The sequence below is a fragment of the Quercus robur genome, chromosome 5, assembly GCF_932294415.1.
Source record: "Quercus robur chromosome 5, dhQueRobu3.1, whole genome shotgun sequence".
Lineage (NCBI taxonomy): Eukaryota > Viridiplantae > Streptophyta > Magnoliopsida > Fagales > Fagaceae > Quercus > Quercus robur.
In genome coordinates, this window is record NC_065538.1 from 52576130 (window position 1) to 52599254 (window position 23125).

Here is a 23125-nt window from a genome sequence, read left to right on the forward strand (position 1 = left end):
TTTCTCTGAAAAACTGAGATTCTTCATATCCAAGGGTTTTGAGAACCTTCCACCATTATTGTACTTGTTGTTTTTGTTTTTGTTGTTGGATACGTCTCTCAATGGCTTCCTTACTGTCTTCGACTTCGATTTCTCTTCACTTCTCTCTCTCTCTCTCTCTCTCTGTTTGAATTTATTGTGAAAGGCGGGCTATTTTTATTTTGTGTGATTTTTCATTGTTCGGAGTAATGAGTCATGACTCGAAGTTGCACTCAACTGAGTTTGCTGAGGCAAAATTGGGAGAAATTATAAGATCCACGTGGTGGACAAGTGATGTGGTCTACCATTCCATTAAAAAACTTCCACCTGTTTAAAATTGTTAGTTAGAAAAATTTTTTAAACAGAAATTAATTACTGACTCAGCAATTTTAAACAAGTGGAAGTTTTTTAGTGGAATGGTGAACAAGTGTCGTGGTCCACTAGAGGACTCTATAATTTCTCCAAAATTGGGTAGGCTCAGACGCTCGGTAGCATAGTTAGTAAAATACGTTATGAGTATAATATGGTAAGTATACGAATGGATATAATTCAGCATTTTTTTAATAAGTACGTTTTAAAAATTCAGCAGAAAAATATGTAAATGGGAAAATAACAGTATATGTATCTTACATGAATAATATGTTTATATTTTGAAACTTCGCAAAAAAAAAAAGGGATATATTTGTCATTTTATTTTGAGATAACTAAAATAATCCAACAAATTACAATCATATAGAAATAATCTACTTAACAAAGAAAATTATTTCAATAACCGTATAGAAATTTCTTAACAATCTAACACATTACAGGACAAATACAAATATATTGTATACATAAAAACAATAAATTCAATAAAGCAATACTAAATGATATATAGGTACATGAGAATGGATGCATATATAATATTAGATGAAAGAGATTTAGCAAATAATAATAATAATAATAATAACGTTTTATTTGTTTCACTGGAAACCTTCTGTAAATATAGTTTTCCACATTTTCCAGTGTCTGGTAGCATAAAAAAAATTGGTTAATGGAAAACTATCTTTGGTCAACGGAAAACACTAATAAATATAAGGCTTATTTTCTATAGGTTGTTTTCCAAAATTTTTTTTTTTGAAAAAGCAATCTCTCTCTCACGCGTTGTATCTCTTATAAATATTTTCTTTGTCCGTAGCCGTGGGAAACATAATTTTTTGGTGCATTCTCTCTCTCATGGTAAGCTTTTTCTCTTCCATTTGCTTTTTCTCTCCTCACACTCTCACTATCACTAACTCTAGTCTCTCCTCTTTTCATAGATCTCTCTCTCTCTCTCTCTCTCTCTCTCTCTCTCTCTCTCTAACTGTCTCTCTTCTCTATTTTCTCCATGTTTCTTTTTCCTTCACTAATCCTTCAATAGCTCTGACTTGCAAAGGAGAACAAATTTGCAGCAGTAATTATTTCATTACTCTACCAAAATCCCAATTCTTTGCTTTGAATTTCAAGTTTGATTTTTTTTTTTCTCCAAGAAATTTTTGGTTTGATGGATTCCAGTCAAAAGTTACTTATTTTTCGTACATAAAGTGCAAATAAATAAATAAATAAATAAAGAAGAAGAAGAAGAAAGAATGAATGAAGTAAAAGATGAAAATTTTAAACATAATACCTATATTGCTCTAAATTTCTTTTACATGGGACAATCTTTTCCCTGGACTAATAATATTGTTATATAATGAATGATAATTGTTTAGGGGAATTGTATTTGTTGGCAAATACTTTTTTTTGTTGGCAGATATTTTATGCAAATACTATGTAGTGATAATATATTATGCAATACATTATGTAAATGCACAATTTAGAGTAATATTGAAGACTTGTGGTTAATCATAGTAGGCAATTAGTATACCAACAAAAAGAGTAGAAAATTAAAAGTTATTGTTATTTATACTTATTGAAAATGTATTCCCCTCTCAAATTAATAAAATAACGACAAGTTTGGATTCTCACAAAAAAAAATTTGTAACTAAATTGATAAGTATCAGTTTCCCCATAACCAGAACCGATACACACCACCAAGGGTCAGTTTTTAGATCTACAGTGGTGCAGTTTTATGAGGTTGGTTCAATCAGTTTGAAAATTTTTTTAAAAAAAATTGGGCTTTCAAGTTCAATATTCATACATCAACCTGATCAAAACTTCAATCAAATAAAAACGTCTATTTATTTAGCAAGCTGTCTAATTACACAGACAAGCTTAAACTCTAATTATTTAGCTAGCAACTTGTTAAATGTCCAATTGTCTATCTATCAAGTATTCATAAAAGAAAAAGTCCAATTATCCATACAATAACAATTCATCATACATAAAAAAATCGGGTTCATACATGGTGAATGAAATAAGTTCCACATATTTTATAAACTTGTTCATACATAAACGAATAAAACCTGTTCAAGTATTTATACACAAAACAATTCAAATCTGTTCATACTTGATAAATTTCATTATTTCATTCACCATGTAAAAAAAGTTTTGGAATTGCCTCAACAAGAATTAAACTCCAAAACATCATGTAGCATATAATATCATTAAGTAACAATTCTATTTGTCGTTGTTCACAAATGCCAATATAAAGATATATAAATTAAATTAGCATTTAAAATGTAATAATTTAGCTCAATGAAATCAAAATAAATGGGTAGAGAATCTAAACTCTATACTCCATACATAATGTAAAAGCTGCTCAAATAGCATATATATCAAAGTAAATAAAAATACATTATTTACACCCACAATAGTCTAAGCTAACTCTTTCTTTAGGTTTCTCAAAAAAAAAAAAAAAAAAAAAAAAAAAAAAAAAAAAAAAAACTCTCTTTAACCATATATATCAACCAAAAAAAAAAAAAAAAAAGTATTTACGTTTGCAATATCCTACTCTCCCTACACTTACTCTTTTTTGTCATGATGGACAAATGGTAATCACTAAATATCATCAACAATTTGGAAGTGAAAACCTATAACAAAAATCGACTTATTTATTTATTTATGGGAAACAAAAATCAACTTTTATTTCACTTCAAACACAAGTGATTATATATATACACACACTAATAAATTTTTTTTTTTTAGTGGGTTAGAAAATACTATAGTTTATACCAGTTTTAAAATTTTAATAATAATGGCCTAATTAAATAAGCGTGGGCCCATATAGTTTAGCAGTGATCCAAGTCCAAGTACAAAGTTCTTTTGAATTTCAAAACATGTTACTGTTGAGTTGAGCAACATTCAAAAATCCCAGGCCTAGTGATCCCCATATAGTTCTAAATAAGACTTTGTTTTAGATTTTGAAATCAGAGAGAGAGAGAGAGAGAGAGAGAGAGGGTTATTTTGTTCCGAAGAGTGATGTAGCAAAAGGGTGAGGAGTGCTATCTCCATTTGCTTCTCATAAAAAATAGACAAAATCTCAACCCATTCACAGCACAGCTCTCTCTCTGTCTCTCTAAAATTTGTTTCTATGCTTTGATCAAACTCAATTACTTTCTCTATTAATTCATTCTCTTTTGGACTGGGCATCATTGCTTTTTTTTTCCCTTTTATCATCTGGAAAAAACAAACACTATAGAGTTTTTTTTTTTTTTTTTTTTTTTTCATATTATTTTCTGTGTCTGTGACTATTCTTATGTATTCCTTTGTCAAAATTCAAAAGATCACTTTGTTTGTTTGATGGGGCAAAAGGGTTTTTCATTTTTCCATGGTCATGGGTTCTTGCATAGGTATTTCTTAATTCAGAATTTGGACTTTGATTTTCTATGATATTTTGAGCAACTATTAGATTAATAATTGATAACATAGATTTTTATTTTTAAAAATTGAAACAATTGCATGTTAATAGATTATTATCCCCAAGCTATATTCAAATATTAAAATGAGATTGTATCAAATTAATTTTCTATAAACAAAATTCTCAAGAATAAACCAAACTCAGTAAATAATATTTCTAAGGATCTTGTCAAATTCCTAATTTGTCTCTGTAATCGTGATGAATGAATTTCTATCACTAAAATAAAAATAAATTTTTGTCGTTATAGAAGACGACATTTTTTAGTAGTAGACATTTTTTGGTAGTAATAATAAATAGGTATGAATAGAACAAAAGAGGGGCTTATATAACTTTGTATAACCTTTTATATACTACTGCCCCCCCCCCCCCCTCTTTTGTTCTATTCATTAATTGAATTTAATCTGTTGATTAAGGCAAAGTTCCATAAAAACTCCCGCCTTCTTCGAAATATCATGAACAGTTCCCGTAGGTTGAGCGCCCCTTTCAAGGAAATATAGAATAGCAAGAACATTTAAATAGATTTGATTCTTTAGCGGATCATAAAAGCCCACTTTCCGAAGAGCTCTTCCTTCTCTTCGGCATCGAGCATCAATTGCAACGATTCGATAAACTAGTTGGTAATTAAAAATTTCCTTGTATTTACAAGGAAAAAATATATGTATTTACACCCACAATAGGCTAAACTAACTCTCTCTTTAGCTAAATACATCAACCAAAAAAAAATAAAAAAATTATACCCCTAACCAAAAATATCCTACCCTCCTTATACTATCACTTTTTTTTGTTACAATGAACAAAGAGTGATCACTAAGGGTCTGTTTGGATACCGCTGAAAACTGAAAACTAAAACTGAAAACTGAAAAATACTGTAGCAAAATAATTTTTAAATGTGTGAATAGTACCGTGGGACCCATTTTTAATAAAAAATTTGCTGAAAAGTGAAATTTGTGGGTCCGTGAACAGTACACGATGTGCACTGATTGGTTGAAAAAAAAGTTTGAAAAGTCAAAATTTGCGGTTACTGTTCATTGAACAGTACATAAACAGTAACCGCAAATCTAAAAAACGCGTGAAAAAAAAAAAAAAAAAAAAAAGCTGAAAAACGCAAAGCGCTGGTTTTCATCGCAATCCAAACGCAGGCTAAATATCATCAAAATCTGGAAGTGGAAACTTATCACAAAAATCAACATTGATTTCACTTCATAGATTTTTTTTTTAATATACTAATAAATTTAGTTTTTTTTTTAAAATTTTTGTAGTGGGCTAGAAAATACTCTCGTTAATCATTTATTTCAGTTTTTAATTTTTAATAATATTGGGCCTTCGAGTTGGACCCAACTATCAGCAGCGGATCAATCACTTGGATCAACCACTTAAAAAGTTAAAACGAGAAAAGGCCCATAAGCTTAACATGATGAAAATACGAGTGATCCGAGTCCAAAAAATTTTTGAATTTCAAAAAAATGTTACCGTTGAGAAATTAGGCTATATTAAAAATCCCGTTGAGCACAAAGCGTCTGTTTTCAAAGCTAAAACAGAGAGAGAGAGAGAGAGAGAGAGAGGTATCAGCAATGGAGGCGTTCGAGAAACTAAGAGAAAGCCTCTATTAATCAATTTAATGTTTAATTCTAATTCCAATTCGTGGGTTTCGGTTTTTTTTAGTATAGGTTTCTTGTGATTGCTATTCAATTCGCCTAAACGTTGAAAAGATTGTTTCCAATTTTGTCAGAAACAACACTGATCCCAATTCTCAAGAAATTCTCAAGAGGACATTCAAGTTATAGTCGTTAAGGTTATTAGTATCATACATTGAAAAGTCTATTGTTATCGGTTATGACTTATATTTCCCTCAAAGTACTCTGTCTTCTTATTCTATTCTTTATATGATCAAATTTTTTGGTGACTTTTTTTGTCGCAGAGTTTAATGTGGGTGTTGCTTTTTGCTCACGGTCATGGAATCTTGCACAGGTAATTTCCTTTAATTAAGGTTAAGATCCTTAAAATTATTAACATAAGTTGAGTCAGTGATTACTGAAAACAGTTTGGTTTAAGGAAAATCTCATATATAGTATTTATTAAGAGAGAGTTAGTTTAGCCTATTGTGGGTTTATCGCACATGGTCTACACAAGAACAGTGCAGTGTTGGTTTGAACATTCACTAGGGAATTATTGGTTGGTATCATTAAAACTTATCAAGTGAGAACATGTCCTTATGCTGTAATTTCATTTTGGATGCTATTAATGAGACTATTAGTAATTTCATTCAATAAGATTATACTGTAATTTCATACAATAATTAAGGTAATCTCCAAATTTTCTCAATCTAAATGCTTCATTCATGTTTATACACAGTTTCAAGTTTGTGACTTGAAAAATAAAAATAAAAATTTGATGGGTACAGTTAGACTAAAATTTGTATTTGTTATGTTGTGGCAGTTTTGTTGAGTTATTTGGTTTAGAATGATATACACAGTGATTGACAATTTCTACTTAACCGATGAGCATCTAAAGAACTCACCTTCTAGGAAAGATGGTATTGATGAAGATACTGAAACTACCTTACGAATCTATGGCTGTGATCTCATCCAAGAAAGTGGCATCTTGCTTAAACTGTATCCCGTTTTTTCTTTTATTTCTTTGTATGTTGGGTTTATGAAATTGTTTACTTTTCTTAATTTTCTTGGTTCAGTATGTTACCTTAATCTTTGTTCTTATAGACGTGAAGCTGTGGCGACCGGGCAGGTTCTATTCCGTCGTTTCTATTGCAAGAAATCGTTTGACTGCTTCAATGTTAAGGTTAAGTTTTGTCTCTTATCATTCTCTCTTTACATTGAGAATAAATGTAGGAAAGTAAAGTGTTCTTTGAAATGTATCCAAGATGTTCTAATTGTTAGAATTATAGTTAAATTCACCATTTCCTAATCGTTGGAAGTTTTGTGGACAATTAGTGATTTTTCAGGGTATCAATGCAAGTGGTCATGAGTTCAAACCCTACCTTCACTCCAACTTTCTTTAAAATTGTTAAAAATCCCATGTGTTGGGCCTCACTTCTTAAGGGAGAGTTTGAGATTATACATGAGGGGAGTGTTAGAATTATGGTTAGATGATTAATTATACTGTTTATCCCATTACTTTTCTAACAGAAATATCATGACCTCAAGACTGACTTGAACAGAACAGAAAGACATGTATTGAAAGAGATGGGATTTGTTTGTCATGTTGAACATCCTCATAAATTCATATCTAACTACCTTGCCATTCTTGAAACACCTCCAGAACTGAGGCAGGAAGCTTGGAATCTAGCAAATGATAGGTACTTTTTGCAAATTAACTACTCATGGGCAAAAGTTATGCACTTTCTTTTCTTATTATTTGGTTGTACATCTAACAAGGGAAATTTGCATCTAAAATTTGTATCCTTCAGTTAAGTTTTACTCTTAAAAAAAGTGTCATTTAGTTTACATATCTATATAGATAGTATTCATAACTACCAAAAAAAAAAAAGGTATTCATGGATGTCTTTAGTATCATATAGAATCTATGCCTGAAGGCACAGATTCTTCCAGCAAGGTTTGTGAAGTATCTTGTATTTAATACCTAATTTTCAATAAGTATTATAAATTTTACTAAAAGTTCAAAAGAATTAATACACAGGTTGGTTATAATGTGGCCTCTCAACTCTCTGCGAGTTTACTATATTTGACTTTTTAGTATAAAGTTTATAGACTTGATGATGCATTCTGTCCTATGTTTATACTTAGGTTGTTTGACTTCTATATGCAAATTCTGGCATTGGGGTTTTGGCACTTGTGTCAGATGGTGTTCAGAAACTGTGGAAATGGGCAGGGAACAAACAAAATCCAAATGGAAAGGTACTTGCTAGCTTAAAGCATGTTCACTTAGTTTTTTTTCCTTAATAACTTGTGTATGTCTGCTTGAGATTTTTCTTTCTTGGGGGAGATTTCTGAAGTCTGTGTGTGTTTAAAAGGCCACTGCCAGTTTTGTTCCTCAACACTGGCAACCAAACAGTGGTCTTCTTATGGCTAATGATGTCTCAGGTGTCATCCTTGAAGAATCAGTACCATGTATAGCACTATCAAAAAATGACTCATATCTCATATGTGATGTCAGCCTGTGGTGGAAAGGTTTCATTATTTAATTCATCAAGGTAAGTCATTCCATACGTCTTGCAAACTTCATCAGAATTGGGATTATTAATGGATTGCCATCAATTGCTCTAATTTGTAGGTAATGACAACATTTATGCCAGCACCCCCTGCTTCTACCTTACTAGCATTTCATCCTCAAGACAATAACATACATCATAGCTATTGGAATGGAGGATTCAACTATACACATATAATGTTACAGTTGATAAGGTAATTACTTACTACATAGGTTAATCACAATCCCCCCTCCCAAACAAAAAAAAGTGATTTCTTTTGCTCTCTTAATATAAAGTGGTGTGAATTATATGCTGTTTTAAGGTAAAATCAAAACTGAAGGGACACCAGAAGCGAATAACTGGTTTAGCTTTTTCAACGAATCTTAATATCCTGGTTTCGTCGGGGGGCTGTTGCTCAAGTAAGTGGCATATGTGGTTCTTTTGCTGTTTAATACTATTACAATACAATAATAATTGTCAAAAAATTGTAAAGAAGTAAGATCCTTTTGGTAAGATAAGGATGTTACTTCTTTAAGATATACTTAAAATTAGTAGGATTTGAGGTATTAAACAGTCTTTTGTGGGATTTGTGTATGACTGAATTACTATTATATGCGGTATAGCTTCCCCATCTTGTTTTAGACCTTTTGAATTTCAGGTTGTCATTCTTTAGGAGCGTTTTGTATATTGGAACTATCTTCTCTTTTGAATAAAGATTGTTTTACTTAAGTTAGGAAAAAAATCATCATAGGCTTTTTACATGAATTATTCTCCTATCTTGAGACTTAGATACCAAAAATTGATATTTTATTATAAACCTTAGAGCTTGACTTTCAGTGCTTTTTGGGTCTTAGAATGTAACACTAAAAATATATATATTATGTCAAAATATTTCTATAATATGAACTTCTGTTATGCTGTCTTTGTTTCTATTTTGTAGAAAATAATAAACTTTGATTCTGTTAAAAATTGAGTGGGATAAGGCTTAGATGTTAAGCCAATGAGCTCTAGTTCAGTTGTCACCTTCTCCCTTATAAGTGCTCGGTGAAATGCTAAGACTAGATTTTAAATAGGATTGATCCTTACATTATGTTTCTGTAAGGCATGTTGAAAGTAGAGGAGCACTGACAAATTGATACAGAATTTTAAGCTTATTTAGGCTAAAAGTAACTTGTTTTCTTCTCTTGTGAATTTCAAGTAACAAAAGGTTAAACAAACACAAAATCATGAGTGTTCTTTGGAAATTTCAAAGCTACAAGCTGATAGATAACGGTTTTAATGGGAAAACTATAAATTCTTGAATTTGAATTGCAGTGAGGACAGAGTTATATAGATGATCAGTTTCGACTGCAAGTGTGTTTTCTTGAATTTGTTTATTACACAACTAGTGGTATTGAGCTCTTTTATCACATTCAATTTGTTTATTAGAACTAATGGTTGTGTTTGTGGTGGACTGATTTAGATATGACATCTAGCTGTTAGATATGCATACCTGACAATTTGTCTTCCCTTTCTAATTGACAGCCTTGTTCGATGGGATTTGCTACTGGTGGAAAAACATTCTTAATGTGTTGTGGGTTTTGCTTTTTGCCATGGTCATGGAATCTTGCATAGGTAATTTTCCTTTGAAACTACATGTCTTTTATCTATTTCTTATGATGATTGATTGTCTTTTATCCTGCATGTTCTGCTTCAACTGCATTGGATGATTAAGTTTTTTTTTTTTTTTTTTTTTTTTTTTTTTTTTTAACTGGTAATAATTGTTAAAATATTTTTTGTAGATTGTTTACGTGAGAAGGGGTGTGAATTTGTGTTTTAAGACTGGTTTCATCTTGAAAGTTTACGAAGTCTTTTGAAAATATAAAGTAATACAAACATTGACAAATAAAATATTTCTGAAAATTTATGGACATATGTTTTCTAGAACACTTTTTATCTTAGAAAATTTATGTACATTCCAGAACATGTTAGCGTGTGTGGTGTACTTGACATGATTGTGTGATTTAAAAAAAAAAAAAATTATTTGGATACCAAACTCCTTTGACTAGCTATGACAATTATCAATTTAAAGAAATGGTTTTTAACATGTCTCGAAGTTACATTCTTTTTTAGATAGTTATCAATTTCCTTAACAATACGTGGTATCTTAAAATCTCAGTAAATCCCATGATGTGCATGGCATTGACTAGACTTTATGGAGTCCATGATAATTTAGGGTATGATGAAGCAGCGAGGAATATTTTGGCAACTGTCATGTTCAATACCAGCTCTGTTTCTTCTCTCTTTTTTAACCTCCTAGTGGAATTTCATATATACTAGCTCCTTGGTTTCCCTTGAAATAGCGTTATCATAATTGAATAAATGAAACTTCCTTATCTTTTTCCAAGTCCCAAACTTGATATGAGCTGAAGTTGAAGATGAATTTATTAATTATAATTTATTTTCAATGATAGATACTTAAAAAGACACCAATTTGATTTAGTGTAAGCAGGATTCAATTTAAGTCTCTCATTAAAAATACAATTTTTCCTCTTAACACGTTAAATTAAATAGTTTAGTGAAAAGTTCAACACACTAATTTAAATTAAATATCTCACTGGGACATTAATGAAAACTACAATGGTCATACTACGTAAGAAAAGTTCATCAATTCTTTGTTCCTCAGTCACAAAAATATCGGGAAACTCGTAACTCAAATTAATGCATGGAGTGATTGCTTGTCACTTGAGAGATAGAGATGAATTTTTCCCCTAGTACATAAAAATATATAATTAAAACTTCTTTATGTGGTGTTGAAAATATCTTCAACAAGCTGGGGCGAAATCAAGTGGGAGCCCAAGGGGGGCTCAGGACACCCGAGTCCAAATTTTTTTTTTTTTTTTTTTAGTTATAATATTTTTCATTCTTTTAGTTAGGCTCCAATCCAAAACCTTAGGCCTCCTTTCTCCACAATAAGTCTAACTAACCTCACCCAAATAACAACTATCCAACCAAAAAACTTAACAAAAATAATAAAAATATTCACAATAGTGATTGTATTTTAGTAAAAAAAAAAAAAAAACTATTTTTGCTTTCTTTATTGTTTTAAGGAATTGTTTATATTATTTTACATGGAGTTATAAAAAAAATAGAACATTTGATATTTTGTGTATTGTAAAGTAAGGTGGTAAAATAGAGAAAGTAACTTTTTAAGGTGCTAAAAGCTAAAATTTTTAGTACCACTAATGTGAATGCTCTAACTTTAACCCAAAAAAAAAAAAAAATATCCTAGCTAATCTAGTATTAAAAAAAGAAAATTTTTTATTTTTGTTTGTCTTTGTTGGTAAATGATTGCATTTTTAATGTATTTAAAAATAACAATTTTCAATTTTGAAATTAGACCAGCAGACCATCATTGACTTAACCTTTCTTCAACATCAAAGTGAATAATAAGTCTAAATTTACTTGGATTTTAACAATTGCAATTTAAGTGGTCCATGTTTCTGATAAGATTTTAACAATTGCAATTTAAGTGGTCAAGCTCTGAGATTCCATGTTTCTGATAAGTCCACAATTACTTGGCCATTATTCATTGCAATAAACAAAAACTGTAGAAGTCTCGTGTGATAGCCCTCTGATACTCCAAACTCCAAAGAGCCTTCTATTTCTATGTCTCCCTTCACACTCATGATGCTAATTAAAAGGCGATCCATTCTCCTGCTCTTGGCTTTTCTGTTAGTGCAGCCATGCATACTTCACTTGTCCCACTCTTCCAACAACTTTACAGATCAATCAGCTCTCATTGCCTTCAAATCTGAAATCAGTTCTCATCCAGATGATACTATCTTCTCTGCCAGTAACTGGTCCACAACAGCAAACTTCTGTGAGTGGTTTGGGGTCTCTTGCAGCCAACGCAGACAAAGAGTCACAGCCTTGAACCTTTCCTATGTGGATCTACACGGCACCATCTCCCCTCATATTGGCAACCTCTCCTTCCTGGTCTCACTTGATCTTCATAACAACAGCTTCTCTGGTTCTCTGCCGCATGAGATTGGTAATCTACACCGCTTGAGGGAACTTCGGTTGTCAAACAACCTATTGGAAGGTAGTATTCCTACGACTCTACATAATTGCCAGAAGCTTGAAGTTTTAAATCTTTATGGAAACAACTTAAATGGTAGCATACCTAAAGATTTAGGCATGTTACCAAGGATTCGCGAAATAGACCTTGGTTCAAACCATCTTATGGGTACAATTCCATCGTCCCACGGCAATATGTCGTCATTAGAGTTATTGTATTTGGATGACAATAGCCTCACCGGTGCGTTTCCTCTTGTCATCTTTAACTTGTCTTCTCTAAAGAGTATTGGTATTGGAGGAAATAACCTCTCAGGAACCCTCCCAGTGGATCTTTGTAGCCGTTGTCCTAATCTTCAAGGACTGTATATTTCCTACAACAAATTCAGCGGTAAGCTCCCCTCACAGTTTAATAACTGCAGAGAGCTTTTAGTATTATCTCTATCATACAATATGTTTGATGGAAGTATTTCAAAAGGTTTTGGGAGTTTAAAAAAGGTTGAAGTCCTCTATCTTGGAGGTAACAACTTAATTGGAAACATTCCTCCTATCATAAGCAATTTATCGATGTTACAAGGGTTTGGTGCTGAAAAAAACAACATTAAAGGAAGCGTGCCAAGTGATTTATGGCGTCTCCACAATCTGAATGGATTGAATATTCATTCTAACAATCTCACTGGGACAATACCCCAAACTATTTTCAACATTACCTCTCTACAAATACTCGAATTGTCGGTTAATTCCTTGTCTGGAAATCTTTCATTCGATACTAGGATCCCTTGCCCTAATCTTGGATTCTTGTATCTTGGTGGCAACTACATTAGCGGTCGTATCCCGTCATATCTTTCAAATTGTTCCAACCTCGTCGAAGTAGATTTATCTGAAAATTTACTCTCTGGGCCTATACCTAGAAGTCTTGGAAACTTGAAATATCTCAAAATCTTGAGTCTAGATGATAATCAACTAACAGAGGAGTCTGGGCATCAAGAGCATAATTTTCTTACATCTTTAACCAGTTGCACATCTTTAGAGGAGCTAGATATTTCCCACAATCCCTTGAATATTACAATTCCGGAAACCATTGGAAATTTTTTGGCTTCACTTAAAGTCATTGTTGCAAGTCAAAGCCAAATAAAGGGTCAAATTCCAATGGGAATCGGTTCCTTGAAAAATTTGACCAGACTTGATTTGAGCTATAACAATTTGTCTGGAAATTTACCGTCAACGTTAGGGGGATTAGAGGAATTGCAAAGGTTGCATCTTAGAGACAATAATATTGGAGGAAACATTCCAGAAGAGCTTTGTCAGCTAATCAAGCTGGGAGAACTATTTCTCTCAAATAACAAAATTTCTGGATCCATCCCGAATTGCATTGGAAACCTCAATCTTTTGCAGAGATTAAACTTGAGTTATAACAAACTGACATCATCAATCCCATTGAATGTGTGGAATCTTGAAAATATGTTGTTCTTGGATTTATCATCAAATTCCCTCTACGGATCTTTGTCTCCAAACATGAAAACACTCAGAGCTATTGAGTACTTGAATTTATCTCATAACCAAATTACTGGAAAAGTTCCAAGTATCATTGGTGCTTTTGAAAGTCTTAGTAATCTTGATTTGTCAAAGAATTCATTTCAAGGAGACATTCCAGATTCTTTTGGGCAATTGAAAGGAATGGATCTGCTGGACCTCTCTAACAATAATCTCTCAGGTGCAATTCCTAAGTCTCTGGAGGCACTTCGGTTTCTCAAGTATTTGAATTTGTCGTTCAATAAGTTATCAGGAGAGATACCATCTGGTGGACCTTTTGCAAACTTCAAGGAAAAATCATTTTTAGGTAATGAAGCACTTTGTGGGAATTCAATTTTTGGAGTTCCAGCTTGCACGAGTCCCAATTCTAAAGGAGCAAGGATGAAACAACTTTTGCTCAAATATATTATTCCTAGCATTGCATCAATTATAATCTTTGCAATGCTTGTCATTATGCTAAGAAGACATCCACAATATAACATGCTTCCAAGTTCACTTTTCACATTACCTACAGTGGATTGGAGAATGATATCATATCAAGAACTTTGTCGTGGGACAAACAACTTTTGTGAAAGCAACTTGCTTGGAATTGGAGGGTTTGGTACTGTGTACAAAGGGATACTATCTGATGGGACTACTGTTGCTGTAAAAGTTCTAAACCTGCATTTGGAGGATGCTTTTAAAAGTTTTGATGCTGAATGCAAGGTGTTAAGGGCATTACGACATAGGAATCTGGTTAAAGTCATTAGTGTATGCTCCAGTCCCCAGTTTAAAGCTTTGGTGTTGCAGTACATGTCAAATTATAGCCTTGAAAAGTGGATATACTCTCACAACTACTGCTTGAATCTTGTTCAAAGAGTAGGCATTATGGTTGATATTGCATCGGCATTAGATTATCTCCATAATGGTCAATTAGAATCTGTGGTGCATTGTGATTTGAAGCCTAGCAATATTCTTTTGGATGAGGACATGGTTGCACATGTTGGAGACTTTGGCATTGCAAAGATTTTAGCTGAAAACAAGGATGCAACCCAAACCAGAACCATTGGTACAATTGGCTACATCGCACCAGGTATACATGAAATCACCTCAATTCATTTAATTTCTTGGCTAATTTTGTGAATAACATTAGTAGTGGCTAATTTTAGGAATAAGAATGTTGCATGGTAGTTCAAACTAGCTCGTAATCTAGTTGCATTAGATTAATAATTTGTTTTATCTAGTCAAATACAATTTAATTCAACAAATACAATTTAATCCAATATTACTTCAATACTAGTCTCGTAAATGCATCCATGGTATTGATATGGCTTATTGCTTAGTCTATGTAAAATAGAAAAAAGCCTCACATTTTACCTAATAAATCTCAAAAACCTCCTACATCAACCAATGTAAAATTGTGCAAAATTCTACTTTTGCTACAGTGTAAATATACACAGTTCTGTAGCTTTGCAAATGCATATTTTAATAATTCTTTACTTCACCCCATGAGGAAGAGAGAGATATGAATTAAACTACTAATAAAAAATTAGTAAAGAAATAGTATTTTAATGAAAAGTAGTATAAAATAGATAATTTAATGTTAGGTGTTTTGAAAAGTGAGTATGTAATATAGAAAAAAAAAAGGTTCATATACTAAAATAGAAAACTTTTGAACAAGCTAATGCAAATGTTCTCCCTGTTTATAGCCATCAACAATATACAAAGGTATTACTCCAAAAAAAATATATATATATACAAAGGTAATGATCTCAATAGATTAGTTTTCCTAAATTGACTATAAAAGTTAGTTATGGTGATCAATCTCCAAGGCTCATTTTGAAGTCTAACTTAAATGAAGACACAAATGAATATGTAGATATGAAGGAGTGTTCATATTCGGCTCGGGAGCCAAACATAATTCCAAAAGTATATAGCCAATATTAAGGACACAAATTTCTTCATAAATTGTCAATAAAAGTTTTACACAAACCTGCCACTAATACCAATTTTATTATTTACAAATCACAACCTGCCACATTAATGATTGTGAAAAAAGTACACTACATTATGCGTTAAGCCAGACAATCATTCCTAATAACAAAGTTAAACCGTAAGGACATAATAGCAAATGGACACATAAAGAATTGGTTAAGATACAGTTGAACCAAAAATAAATAAATAGAAAAATCTAGCATACACATATATATCAATTGATGGATTATGAATGGATACAGTTAAAATCTTTTTTCCTTTTTCTTTTTTTAATTTTTAAATCCTTGTATGAATGGGGTGTGGGTGTGTGTACCCACTAAAAGTTTTTATTTGTAGAGTTTTTACTTTGTTTGGACAAATATGTGGATCATTAACTTAAAATTTTGTTGACATATATGAGTATGACAGAGTATGGTTCTGAAGGGAGAGTATCCACCAAATGTGACATTTATAGCTATGGGATAATATTGTTGGAGATGATCACAAGAAAAAAACCTACCGATGAAATGTTTGTTGGAGATCTAGGTATGAGGCAATGGATTGCTTCACTTCCTGACAGAATGGAAGTTGTGGACGATGGTTTGCTTAGTATAGAAGCTGGAAGAGATGTAACTGTCATGCAAACTATCCTTTTATCTATCTTGGAATTAGGCTTGAGGTGTTCTGAAGAATTACCAGATGAAAGACCTGAAATCAAGGACGTGGTGGCCAAGGTTAACAAAATCAAATTGGCACTACTTGGAAACAGAAATAGGGGTGTCTGATATTTACGCTATTGCTCAAGTTTTTTTTCAAGGTGTAATTTTGTTACCCTAGTTTGGTATGTCATCTAATTTTATAAGCTTTACAAGTAGTATGTTACTCAGGACCAAAATCAGTCAAAATTATCTCAAGTTATTAGTATTTGTAGTTAATATGCCAAGCTTTTAAATTATTGAATAAAGATATTCGGTTTGACATTCTAAAATCTTTTTGAATAAGAAAATCTATACTCCTAGTTTCAATAGGAAAAGAATGTCAAACGAAAAATTTCATACTCCACGCCCACAATGCGTGTGGTTGTATGTGCTTGTAGCAGCTATAAGAAGGGCATTAGTACCAACTGTATGAAGGACCGACAAATTCAATTACACAAATATTTGCTGGCAATAAGTTGAGCACTTTTTTGTTTTTTTTTGTTTTTTTTGCTTAATAACCTAAGCACGATTTGAAAGAAGGTTTAGCTTGAACTTTATCTTCTAGAATTTAGCGAAAAGAAGCCCTTTAGTGAAAATATGGGCTAACTCGTGGGGTACATAGCATCATAATGCCACCATAAAAATACCCTTTCCTTAACAAAATAAAAATCAATCTTAACCCCATGTGGTATTGTTTTATGTGTTAACTAGTTAATTGTGTGACACTTAACCCACTAGGCTTTTGAATATTTTACAAAACCTCCATGTGGTATTTTTTGTGAAAATAATATCGAAACTTATAGTTGCTTTCCCTCAAAGTCGGTCTTCTTATTCTATTCTTTACAGAATGAAAGTTTTTGGTGACTTTCTTTACTTTCAGATATGAGGAGGAGATGAAGTCTGCAGCAGATTTCGTGGAACCCGCCAAGCTTTACACAGTCAAACCCCATGGCTCTCTCTTTTGATTTTCCTTTGATGTGTGCGCTGTTGAGATTGTTTGTGACTTTGTATTTCTGGAATGGGGTTTTGATTTAGCTTTCAACATGGGTTTGGAAATGAGGTAGTCTTTGTGGTGGCAGTTTGTTGAAGAAAGTTGGGTTTTGGAATAGATTACTGTAAGAAAGGCGAAGACATGTTGGGTCTTTTAATTGATTTTTTTTTTTTATAATTGCAATCTGTTATAAGTTCTGTCATTTGTATTTGTCAAAGACTAAATTATTGTTAAATGGTGCATTAAAAATAATTTTTTCTTACCAACTCCTAGTTAATTAACACTTACTTGATAGTGGCTGCTAGCTACTTTTATATTTGTTAGGGGTGTCTCTTTCTTTAGAGAATTTATTAGCTGAATGCAATTACTTTCCCCTGTATTCTGTATGATAGGAGGCCTTGTATTGTTTATAATTTCGGAATAATAAAAATATGAAATTAATAAAAGGCACCTTTAATACTTAACTATTTTGTATTGGCGAGGATGGTTGTTTTCTGATTTAAGAAATGAGCTTGGTTGGTTCTATTAGTACTTTACCATTTAGTATTGATGAGTTTACCACTTAACTGAGTTTATTGTTATCTTCAGGCCAATTAATTTTGGGAAGTTTCTAAGTCAATTATAGTACTTTTGATTGTTGAGTTTTTTTAGTCATTATTCTTTCTTTGTCTCTAAAAAAATCAGGTTTCCTTTATGTTTAAATATCTTCTATTTTCTGTTTGGCAATATATTCTTTTGATATACAATATAGGCTTTACCTTTTGGTGCTTATCTTACATGCATCCCATGTTCTAGGATTGTGCCCTGTATTGCGCCTTTTCTAAGAAAATGTTTTACCTATAAAAATACAAAGTAGCATACAATGTATACTTCTTTTTAGGGGGATGTCTTCATTTTCATTTGTTGGCTAATGTGTGTCCTCTCTCATCGTCTCGTGCTCAGCTTCCTCCCAATGCAGGTACATCAATTATTGAGGCTTGAAGAGATTGTACATTGAAAAGCCAAAGCCACTAGAAGTTGCATATATTTTATTTGGCTAGTTCCATATTAATCTTTTAAACTAGAGGCTGTGGTTTGCAAAATGGAGATATTTAGATCTTTCTAGTTTTGCTGTCAAGTGTACACTCTAGATTCTAAGGCCTCTGTAGGAGAGGATTGATTTTTATTTGCATTTTTGCAGACAAATAGTGATTTTGATGCTAAACCCATGGTCTTTTGGGTCAATATTCAACTGGAAAGACAACTTTTACAAAACATTTGCTAAAAATGAACTACCCAAGTTAGTTAAGTTTTTATTGCTGTTTGTGCCTTCCGATTTGTTAATATGACTGGATCACAAAGATAAATGTCCCTTTTAACATGTATGAGCAGGTTCTCACATTGGACCAAAGCCTACAACAGATAGATTTCTTGTTGTTATGGTATCACAAGTCGCCCTCACTTTCCTCTATTATTTATGAAGGCTAATTAAGTTTAAGTGGACTATAGAAATGTTTTAAACTACTTTGTTTTAGGCAGAAACTACCATGTGCGTATTGTTGTTTTCCACTGTTGTTATTAACATGTATATTTTGTAGGTTATTGTTGCATTTGGATGTCATTTCAATATCTCAAGTTGTTTGAGAATTATCACTCCCAAGTCATAATTGCCAAAGAGTGTCTCCTTCCCAAATAGCCCCCCCCCCCCCCCCCCCCCCGCGGGGTCCCCCACTATTTTTTTTTTCCCCTTCCTCTTCAGACAGTGAGTGTAGATCTGACAAGTTGCAAACAGGGCTTTCCGAATAGCTTTTCTTTTGGGAAAATATTCACCCCCCCCCCCCCACCCCCCACCGTGGTTTCCCTTAAGAAAACCGAACCTCATGAATTTTTGAGTGTAACACTTAACCCATACAAAATCTCCCTGTGGTATTTTTTGTGAAATAATCTGGAAACATATAGTTGCTTTCCCTCAAAGCCGGTCTTCTTATTCTATTTTTAAATAATGAAAGTTTTTAGTGACTTTTATTTTATACAGAATTTTTGGTCATGGAATCTTGCACGAATAATTTCCTCTGAAACGATTTGTTGCCATATAGGTAATTTCCTCTCATTTGCTCTTACAGTGTTTCTTACTAGTTAGTTCTACGCAACTTATGACCATTTTATCTTCCTCTGTTGGTTTTTGTCTTCTCTGTTTTCTTCTTGTGTTTCTTTAATATGTTGTGTGATTCCATGATAGTTGGCATTCTCATCTGTGGCTCCCTGTCATTGTTTAGTTTTAATTGACCATACTTGACAAGTATCCTTTAGTGTGTGTGTCTATATATATATATATATAAAGATTACCATCTAAAAAAAAAAAAATGTAATACTTGAACTAAATGGGTGATCTAAAAATTTAGAAAAAGCTGTGGTTTTGAGGATGCTGTTGTTGTGTGTTCTCCACTAATGACCTTACATAGCCTAAGAAGCAATAATTACTAGAAAATATTGTGTGAGTCAGAATTAGTAAAATTGGGTACAAGAAGATAAGTAGATACCCATTTCGTTTTTAACTAATCTTTCTCTTCGCTTCTGTTTATTAATGTAGTAGACTTATTGTTAGGAGGTAACTACAAAATTGCTTCTTTAATTTGTTGCTTTAACCTATTTGCTCTCACAGTGTTTCTTAAAAGTTAGCTCTACACAGCTTATAACTGTTTTATCTTCCTCTGGTTGTTTTTGTCTTCTCTATTTTCTTCTTGTATTTCTTAATATGCTGTGTGATACTACACGAATAATTTTATTTCCATGGTAGTTGGCATAGTCATCTGTGGCTCCCTGTGAACATTGTTTAGTTTTTATTGATCATACTTGACAAGTATCCTTTAGTATATATAGCTTTTATTACAATATGAAAAACATACCTTAACTAAATGGGTGATCTAAAAATTGAGAAAAAACTGGTTTTTAGCATGCTGTTGTGAGTTCTCCACTGATGATCTTACATAGCCTATGTAGCAAAAACTATTAGAAAATATTGTGTGAGTTAGAATTAGTAAAATTGGGTACAAGATGAAAAATAGAGACCCATTAAGAAAACTTTTTGTACCATTATTTCTGAATGTTCATGTTCCTTTGGAGTATGGTTTCTATAGATGCAGAAGTTCTAAATGGTCATATATGGTTAATTGTCCCCCATTGTTTAATGTGGTGTCTTTGGAGGGAAAGAAATAGTAGGTGTTTTGAAGATAATGAGAGATCCATACCAAACCTCAAGTTATTTTTCTTTAGAACTTTATTGGATTGGTTGCTTGCTTTGCGAAACCAATCATTCACCTCTTTCCTTGATTTTCTTGATTCTTGTAATTTTGTACTTGATTGTTGACCCTTGTACGCTCCTTGTGTACTGGGGTGTCTCTTTTTGATATTAATAAAACTTATTATTTATCAAAAAGTTCTAAATTTGCACCTTTTAGATTCATCATGTTGAATCTCCCCTCCACCACCAACCCCCCCCCCCCCTCCCAAAAAAAAAGAAGAAATCATCTAGTTTCTAAATCTTGAGTCTAGTTGTTGCCTCCTTATAGGAAGTTCTAGGATTTCTTCTAGTGGGAACTACAGACAAATCTTCTTCTTGGCCTTTTGATTTTTACTTCTGCCGCTGCATAATCATATGTCTCAAAGCTGAAACAATACTTGGGCTGAAATTTATGAAATAATAAGTATTGTCTAAAACTCTGGGAGGAGTTTTTTTCTTAGATATCTAGGATAGTGCAACCCTCCTACCATCTGGTTCATCTTAATAATTTGGTTGCCTTTTTTTCCAGACATTACACATCTTTAATATTTGTTAAATTGGGGGTCTAGAAGAAGACCTAGGTTTTTCTTGGCTAGATTTCAGCCTGACCTAGTTTATCTGATAGCTGGGAGCTTGTGTTTCTCCAATTGGTCTAAGATCTAGTATAATCTAAGAGATGTTATTCTCGATTCAATATATGATGATGATGATCCTTCTCTTTCTAACCCTTCTTGATGTCTTCATCACACTTGTTAAATTGTAATATCCTACTACTAAAATTTTATTGTATTTTATAGACAGCATTCCTATGATTAACAAACTTTACATGTTTTAATATGACTAATACATAAAATACTCCCTAGCATTGCGCGGGTCAAATGCTAGTTTATACAATGGAAGTAACTTATTTATATCTCGGTTTATAGAATCAATTTGATTTTGTTCATATTTTAGTTATGTTGCTGAATATAGAATGTTTGGATTCTTATGCTGCTTTTGACTTGTATTAAAATAATTAAACATTATATTTTCCAATTAAAAAAAAAAAAAAAGTGTGATGGGATGATTTTGTTGTGCCTTTACAGGTTGATATGTACAAGCATGCTCATTTGTGTGGACTTTCCGATAGATTTGATTGGTTGTTGCTTCCCCTTTGTTGTAGTAGCTTACTGTCTCCAATTTTTTTGCCTCCATATTTTGAAAATTTTAGTCATCCTCCTATTTGTTCAATGCTGTTTAAATGGTTTTGACTATTTGGATTTTGATGCTAAATATAAGCTCAATTATTAAAACTAGCGACAAGTAAGCATGAGGAAGTAAAGTTTTGTATCAGTAAGGTTTTGTATCAGTAAGCATTAGTAACAACAACAGTGTAGCATCAACACTTGTTACTAGACACCATCAGCTTATTATAAGAGGCAGTTTATTAGTAAAGTTTTGTGTCATCTTTGTAATTGAAGGTTAGAGTCATTTGCGTATTAATTGATTGTGTCATGTGCTTAATCGTTGATTAGTTTGAAGCCATGTGCTTAAATGTTTGTTAGCTAGAAATTATTCACTGACTTGCCACCCCTTTGGGATCATGTAAAAGCTCTCCAGGTTAGCCATCATATTGCTGAGATGCACCTTTCGTACTTTCACTTGTCCTTGTAAGCTTGTCTGATGGCTATGGTTAATTTTGCAGCTTAAAGATCAAGTGCAACTCTTTAAAGAACAAGAGGCACTGTCACAGGTCATAAACATTTGTTCACGCCATTAAATTTGAACTTAAAATGCATTTAGCGAAATATCTTTTATTTTTTTATTTATTTATATTTACTTCATATTTAATTCAACCGTTTGCATTTCTTAAGAATGCTATTTTGAGGATTCACTGTTTTTGTTTCTGAGTTGTACAGTGCCTAAAAACACCCAGTTGAGCTGATAGGTCTGACCAAATGTTTGCATCCTTATGACGTAGTTTTTTGGTTATAATTTCAACTTTCAAGGCTTCTCAGAATACTTTACATTTTCTTTTCGTTTTTTTTTTTTTTTAAACAAAAAACTTCAACCCTTTCATATTCTGTCTCTTTGTGAAAATCTCAACTAAGATGGCCCAATAACTATCAGTGACAACTGTCCCCTATTTGAATATTCATGTTGGAACATCAATATCAATGAAAAATACAATTTGTTGCTCCAACGCGTTAAATAAATATCTCAATGGAAAGTTTAACATGTTAAATGAAATTAAATATCTCACCGGAACATCAATGAAACATACAAGTTGTCGTCGTAACACGTTAAATTAAATAGCTCAATGAAAAGTTCAACATGTTAAATAAAATTAAATATCTCACTGGAACAAAGATCAATTGAAGTGCAACTAGAATAACAAATATAAAATCTTATTTTTATCAAAGTTTTACATGCATGCAACCACTCAAAGGTTCTCTGAGATTGATCTTATGAAGTTGCATTAGATCATATGACTTTTTGAAAGCATTCCTATTTTCATGTTACCTGTCGTGGTCCCAATGGCAGTAAATATTCATAACTCCAAGAGTAATTCTTATTATATTATAGGGGGTGGGGTTCGAATCACCAATATGAAGCACCACAAAATGTTAATGGACTATCACTTCAACCCATACTT

General features: G+C 32.4%; 1 protein-coding gene and 2 long non-coding RNA genes across 9 annotated transcripts in view; all 3 read left to right on the forward strand.

The window, feature by feature from the left end:
• The window catches only part of LOC126726304 (probable LRR receptor-like serine/threonine-protein kinase At3g47570), a 43377-nt gene extending 25832 nt beyond the window's left edge, over window positions 1-17545 (forward strand). Inside the window, exons 2-3 of one of the 7 annotated variants that reach the window (XR_007655785.1) lie at window positions 15972-16383; window positions 17121-17545. Coding sequence is in view for 6 of the 7 variants with exons in the window: in XM_050431535.1 (XP_050287492.1) it covers window positions 12577-14661; window positions 15972-16327 (2441 nt within the window). In the remaining variant the exon portion in view is untranslated. Of the gene's footprint in view, window positions 1-12576; window positions 14662-15971; window positions 16531-17120 lie in introns of those variants that run through there. The other 6 variants (XM_050431538.1, XM_050431536.1, XM_050431535.1 and 3 more) reach the window with 6 other exon arrangements.
• LOC126726307 (uncharacterized) lies at window positions 5382-7149 on the forward strand. Its single transcript, XR_007655788.1, has 4 exons — window positions 5382-5627; window positions 5754-5803; window positions 6553-6631; window positions 7112-7149. It is a non-coding gene; the product is annotated as an uncharacterized LOC126726307 (long non-coding RNA).
• Window positions 17546-19134: 1589 nt separating the features above from the next.
• LOC126726306 (uncharacterized) lies at window positions 19135-22489 on the forward strand. Its single transcript, XR_007655787.1, has 2 exons — window positions 19135-19306; window positions 22175-22489. It is a non-coding gene; the product is annotated as an uncharacterized LOC126726306 (long non-coding RNA).
• Window positions 22490-23125: the final 636 nt, after the last annotated feature.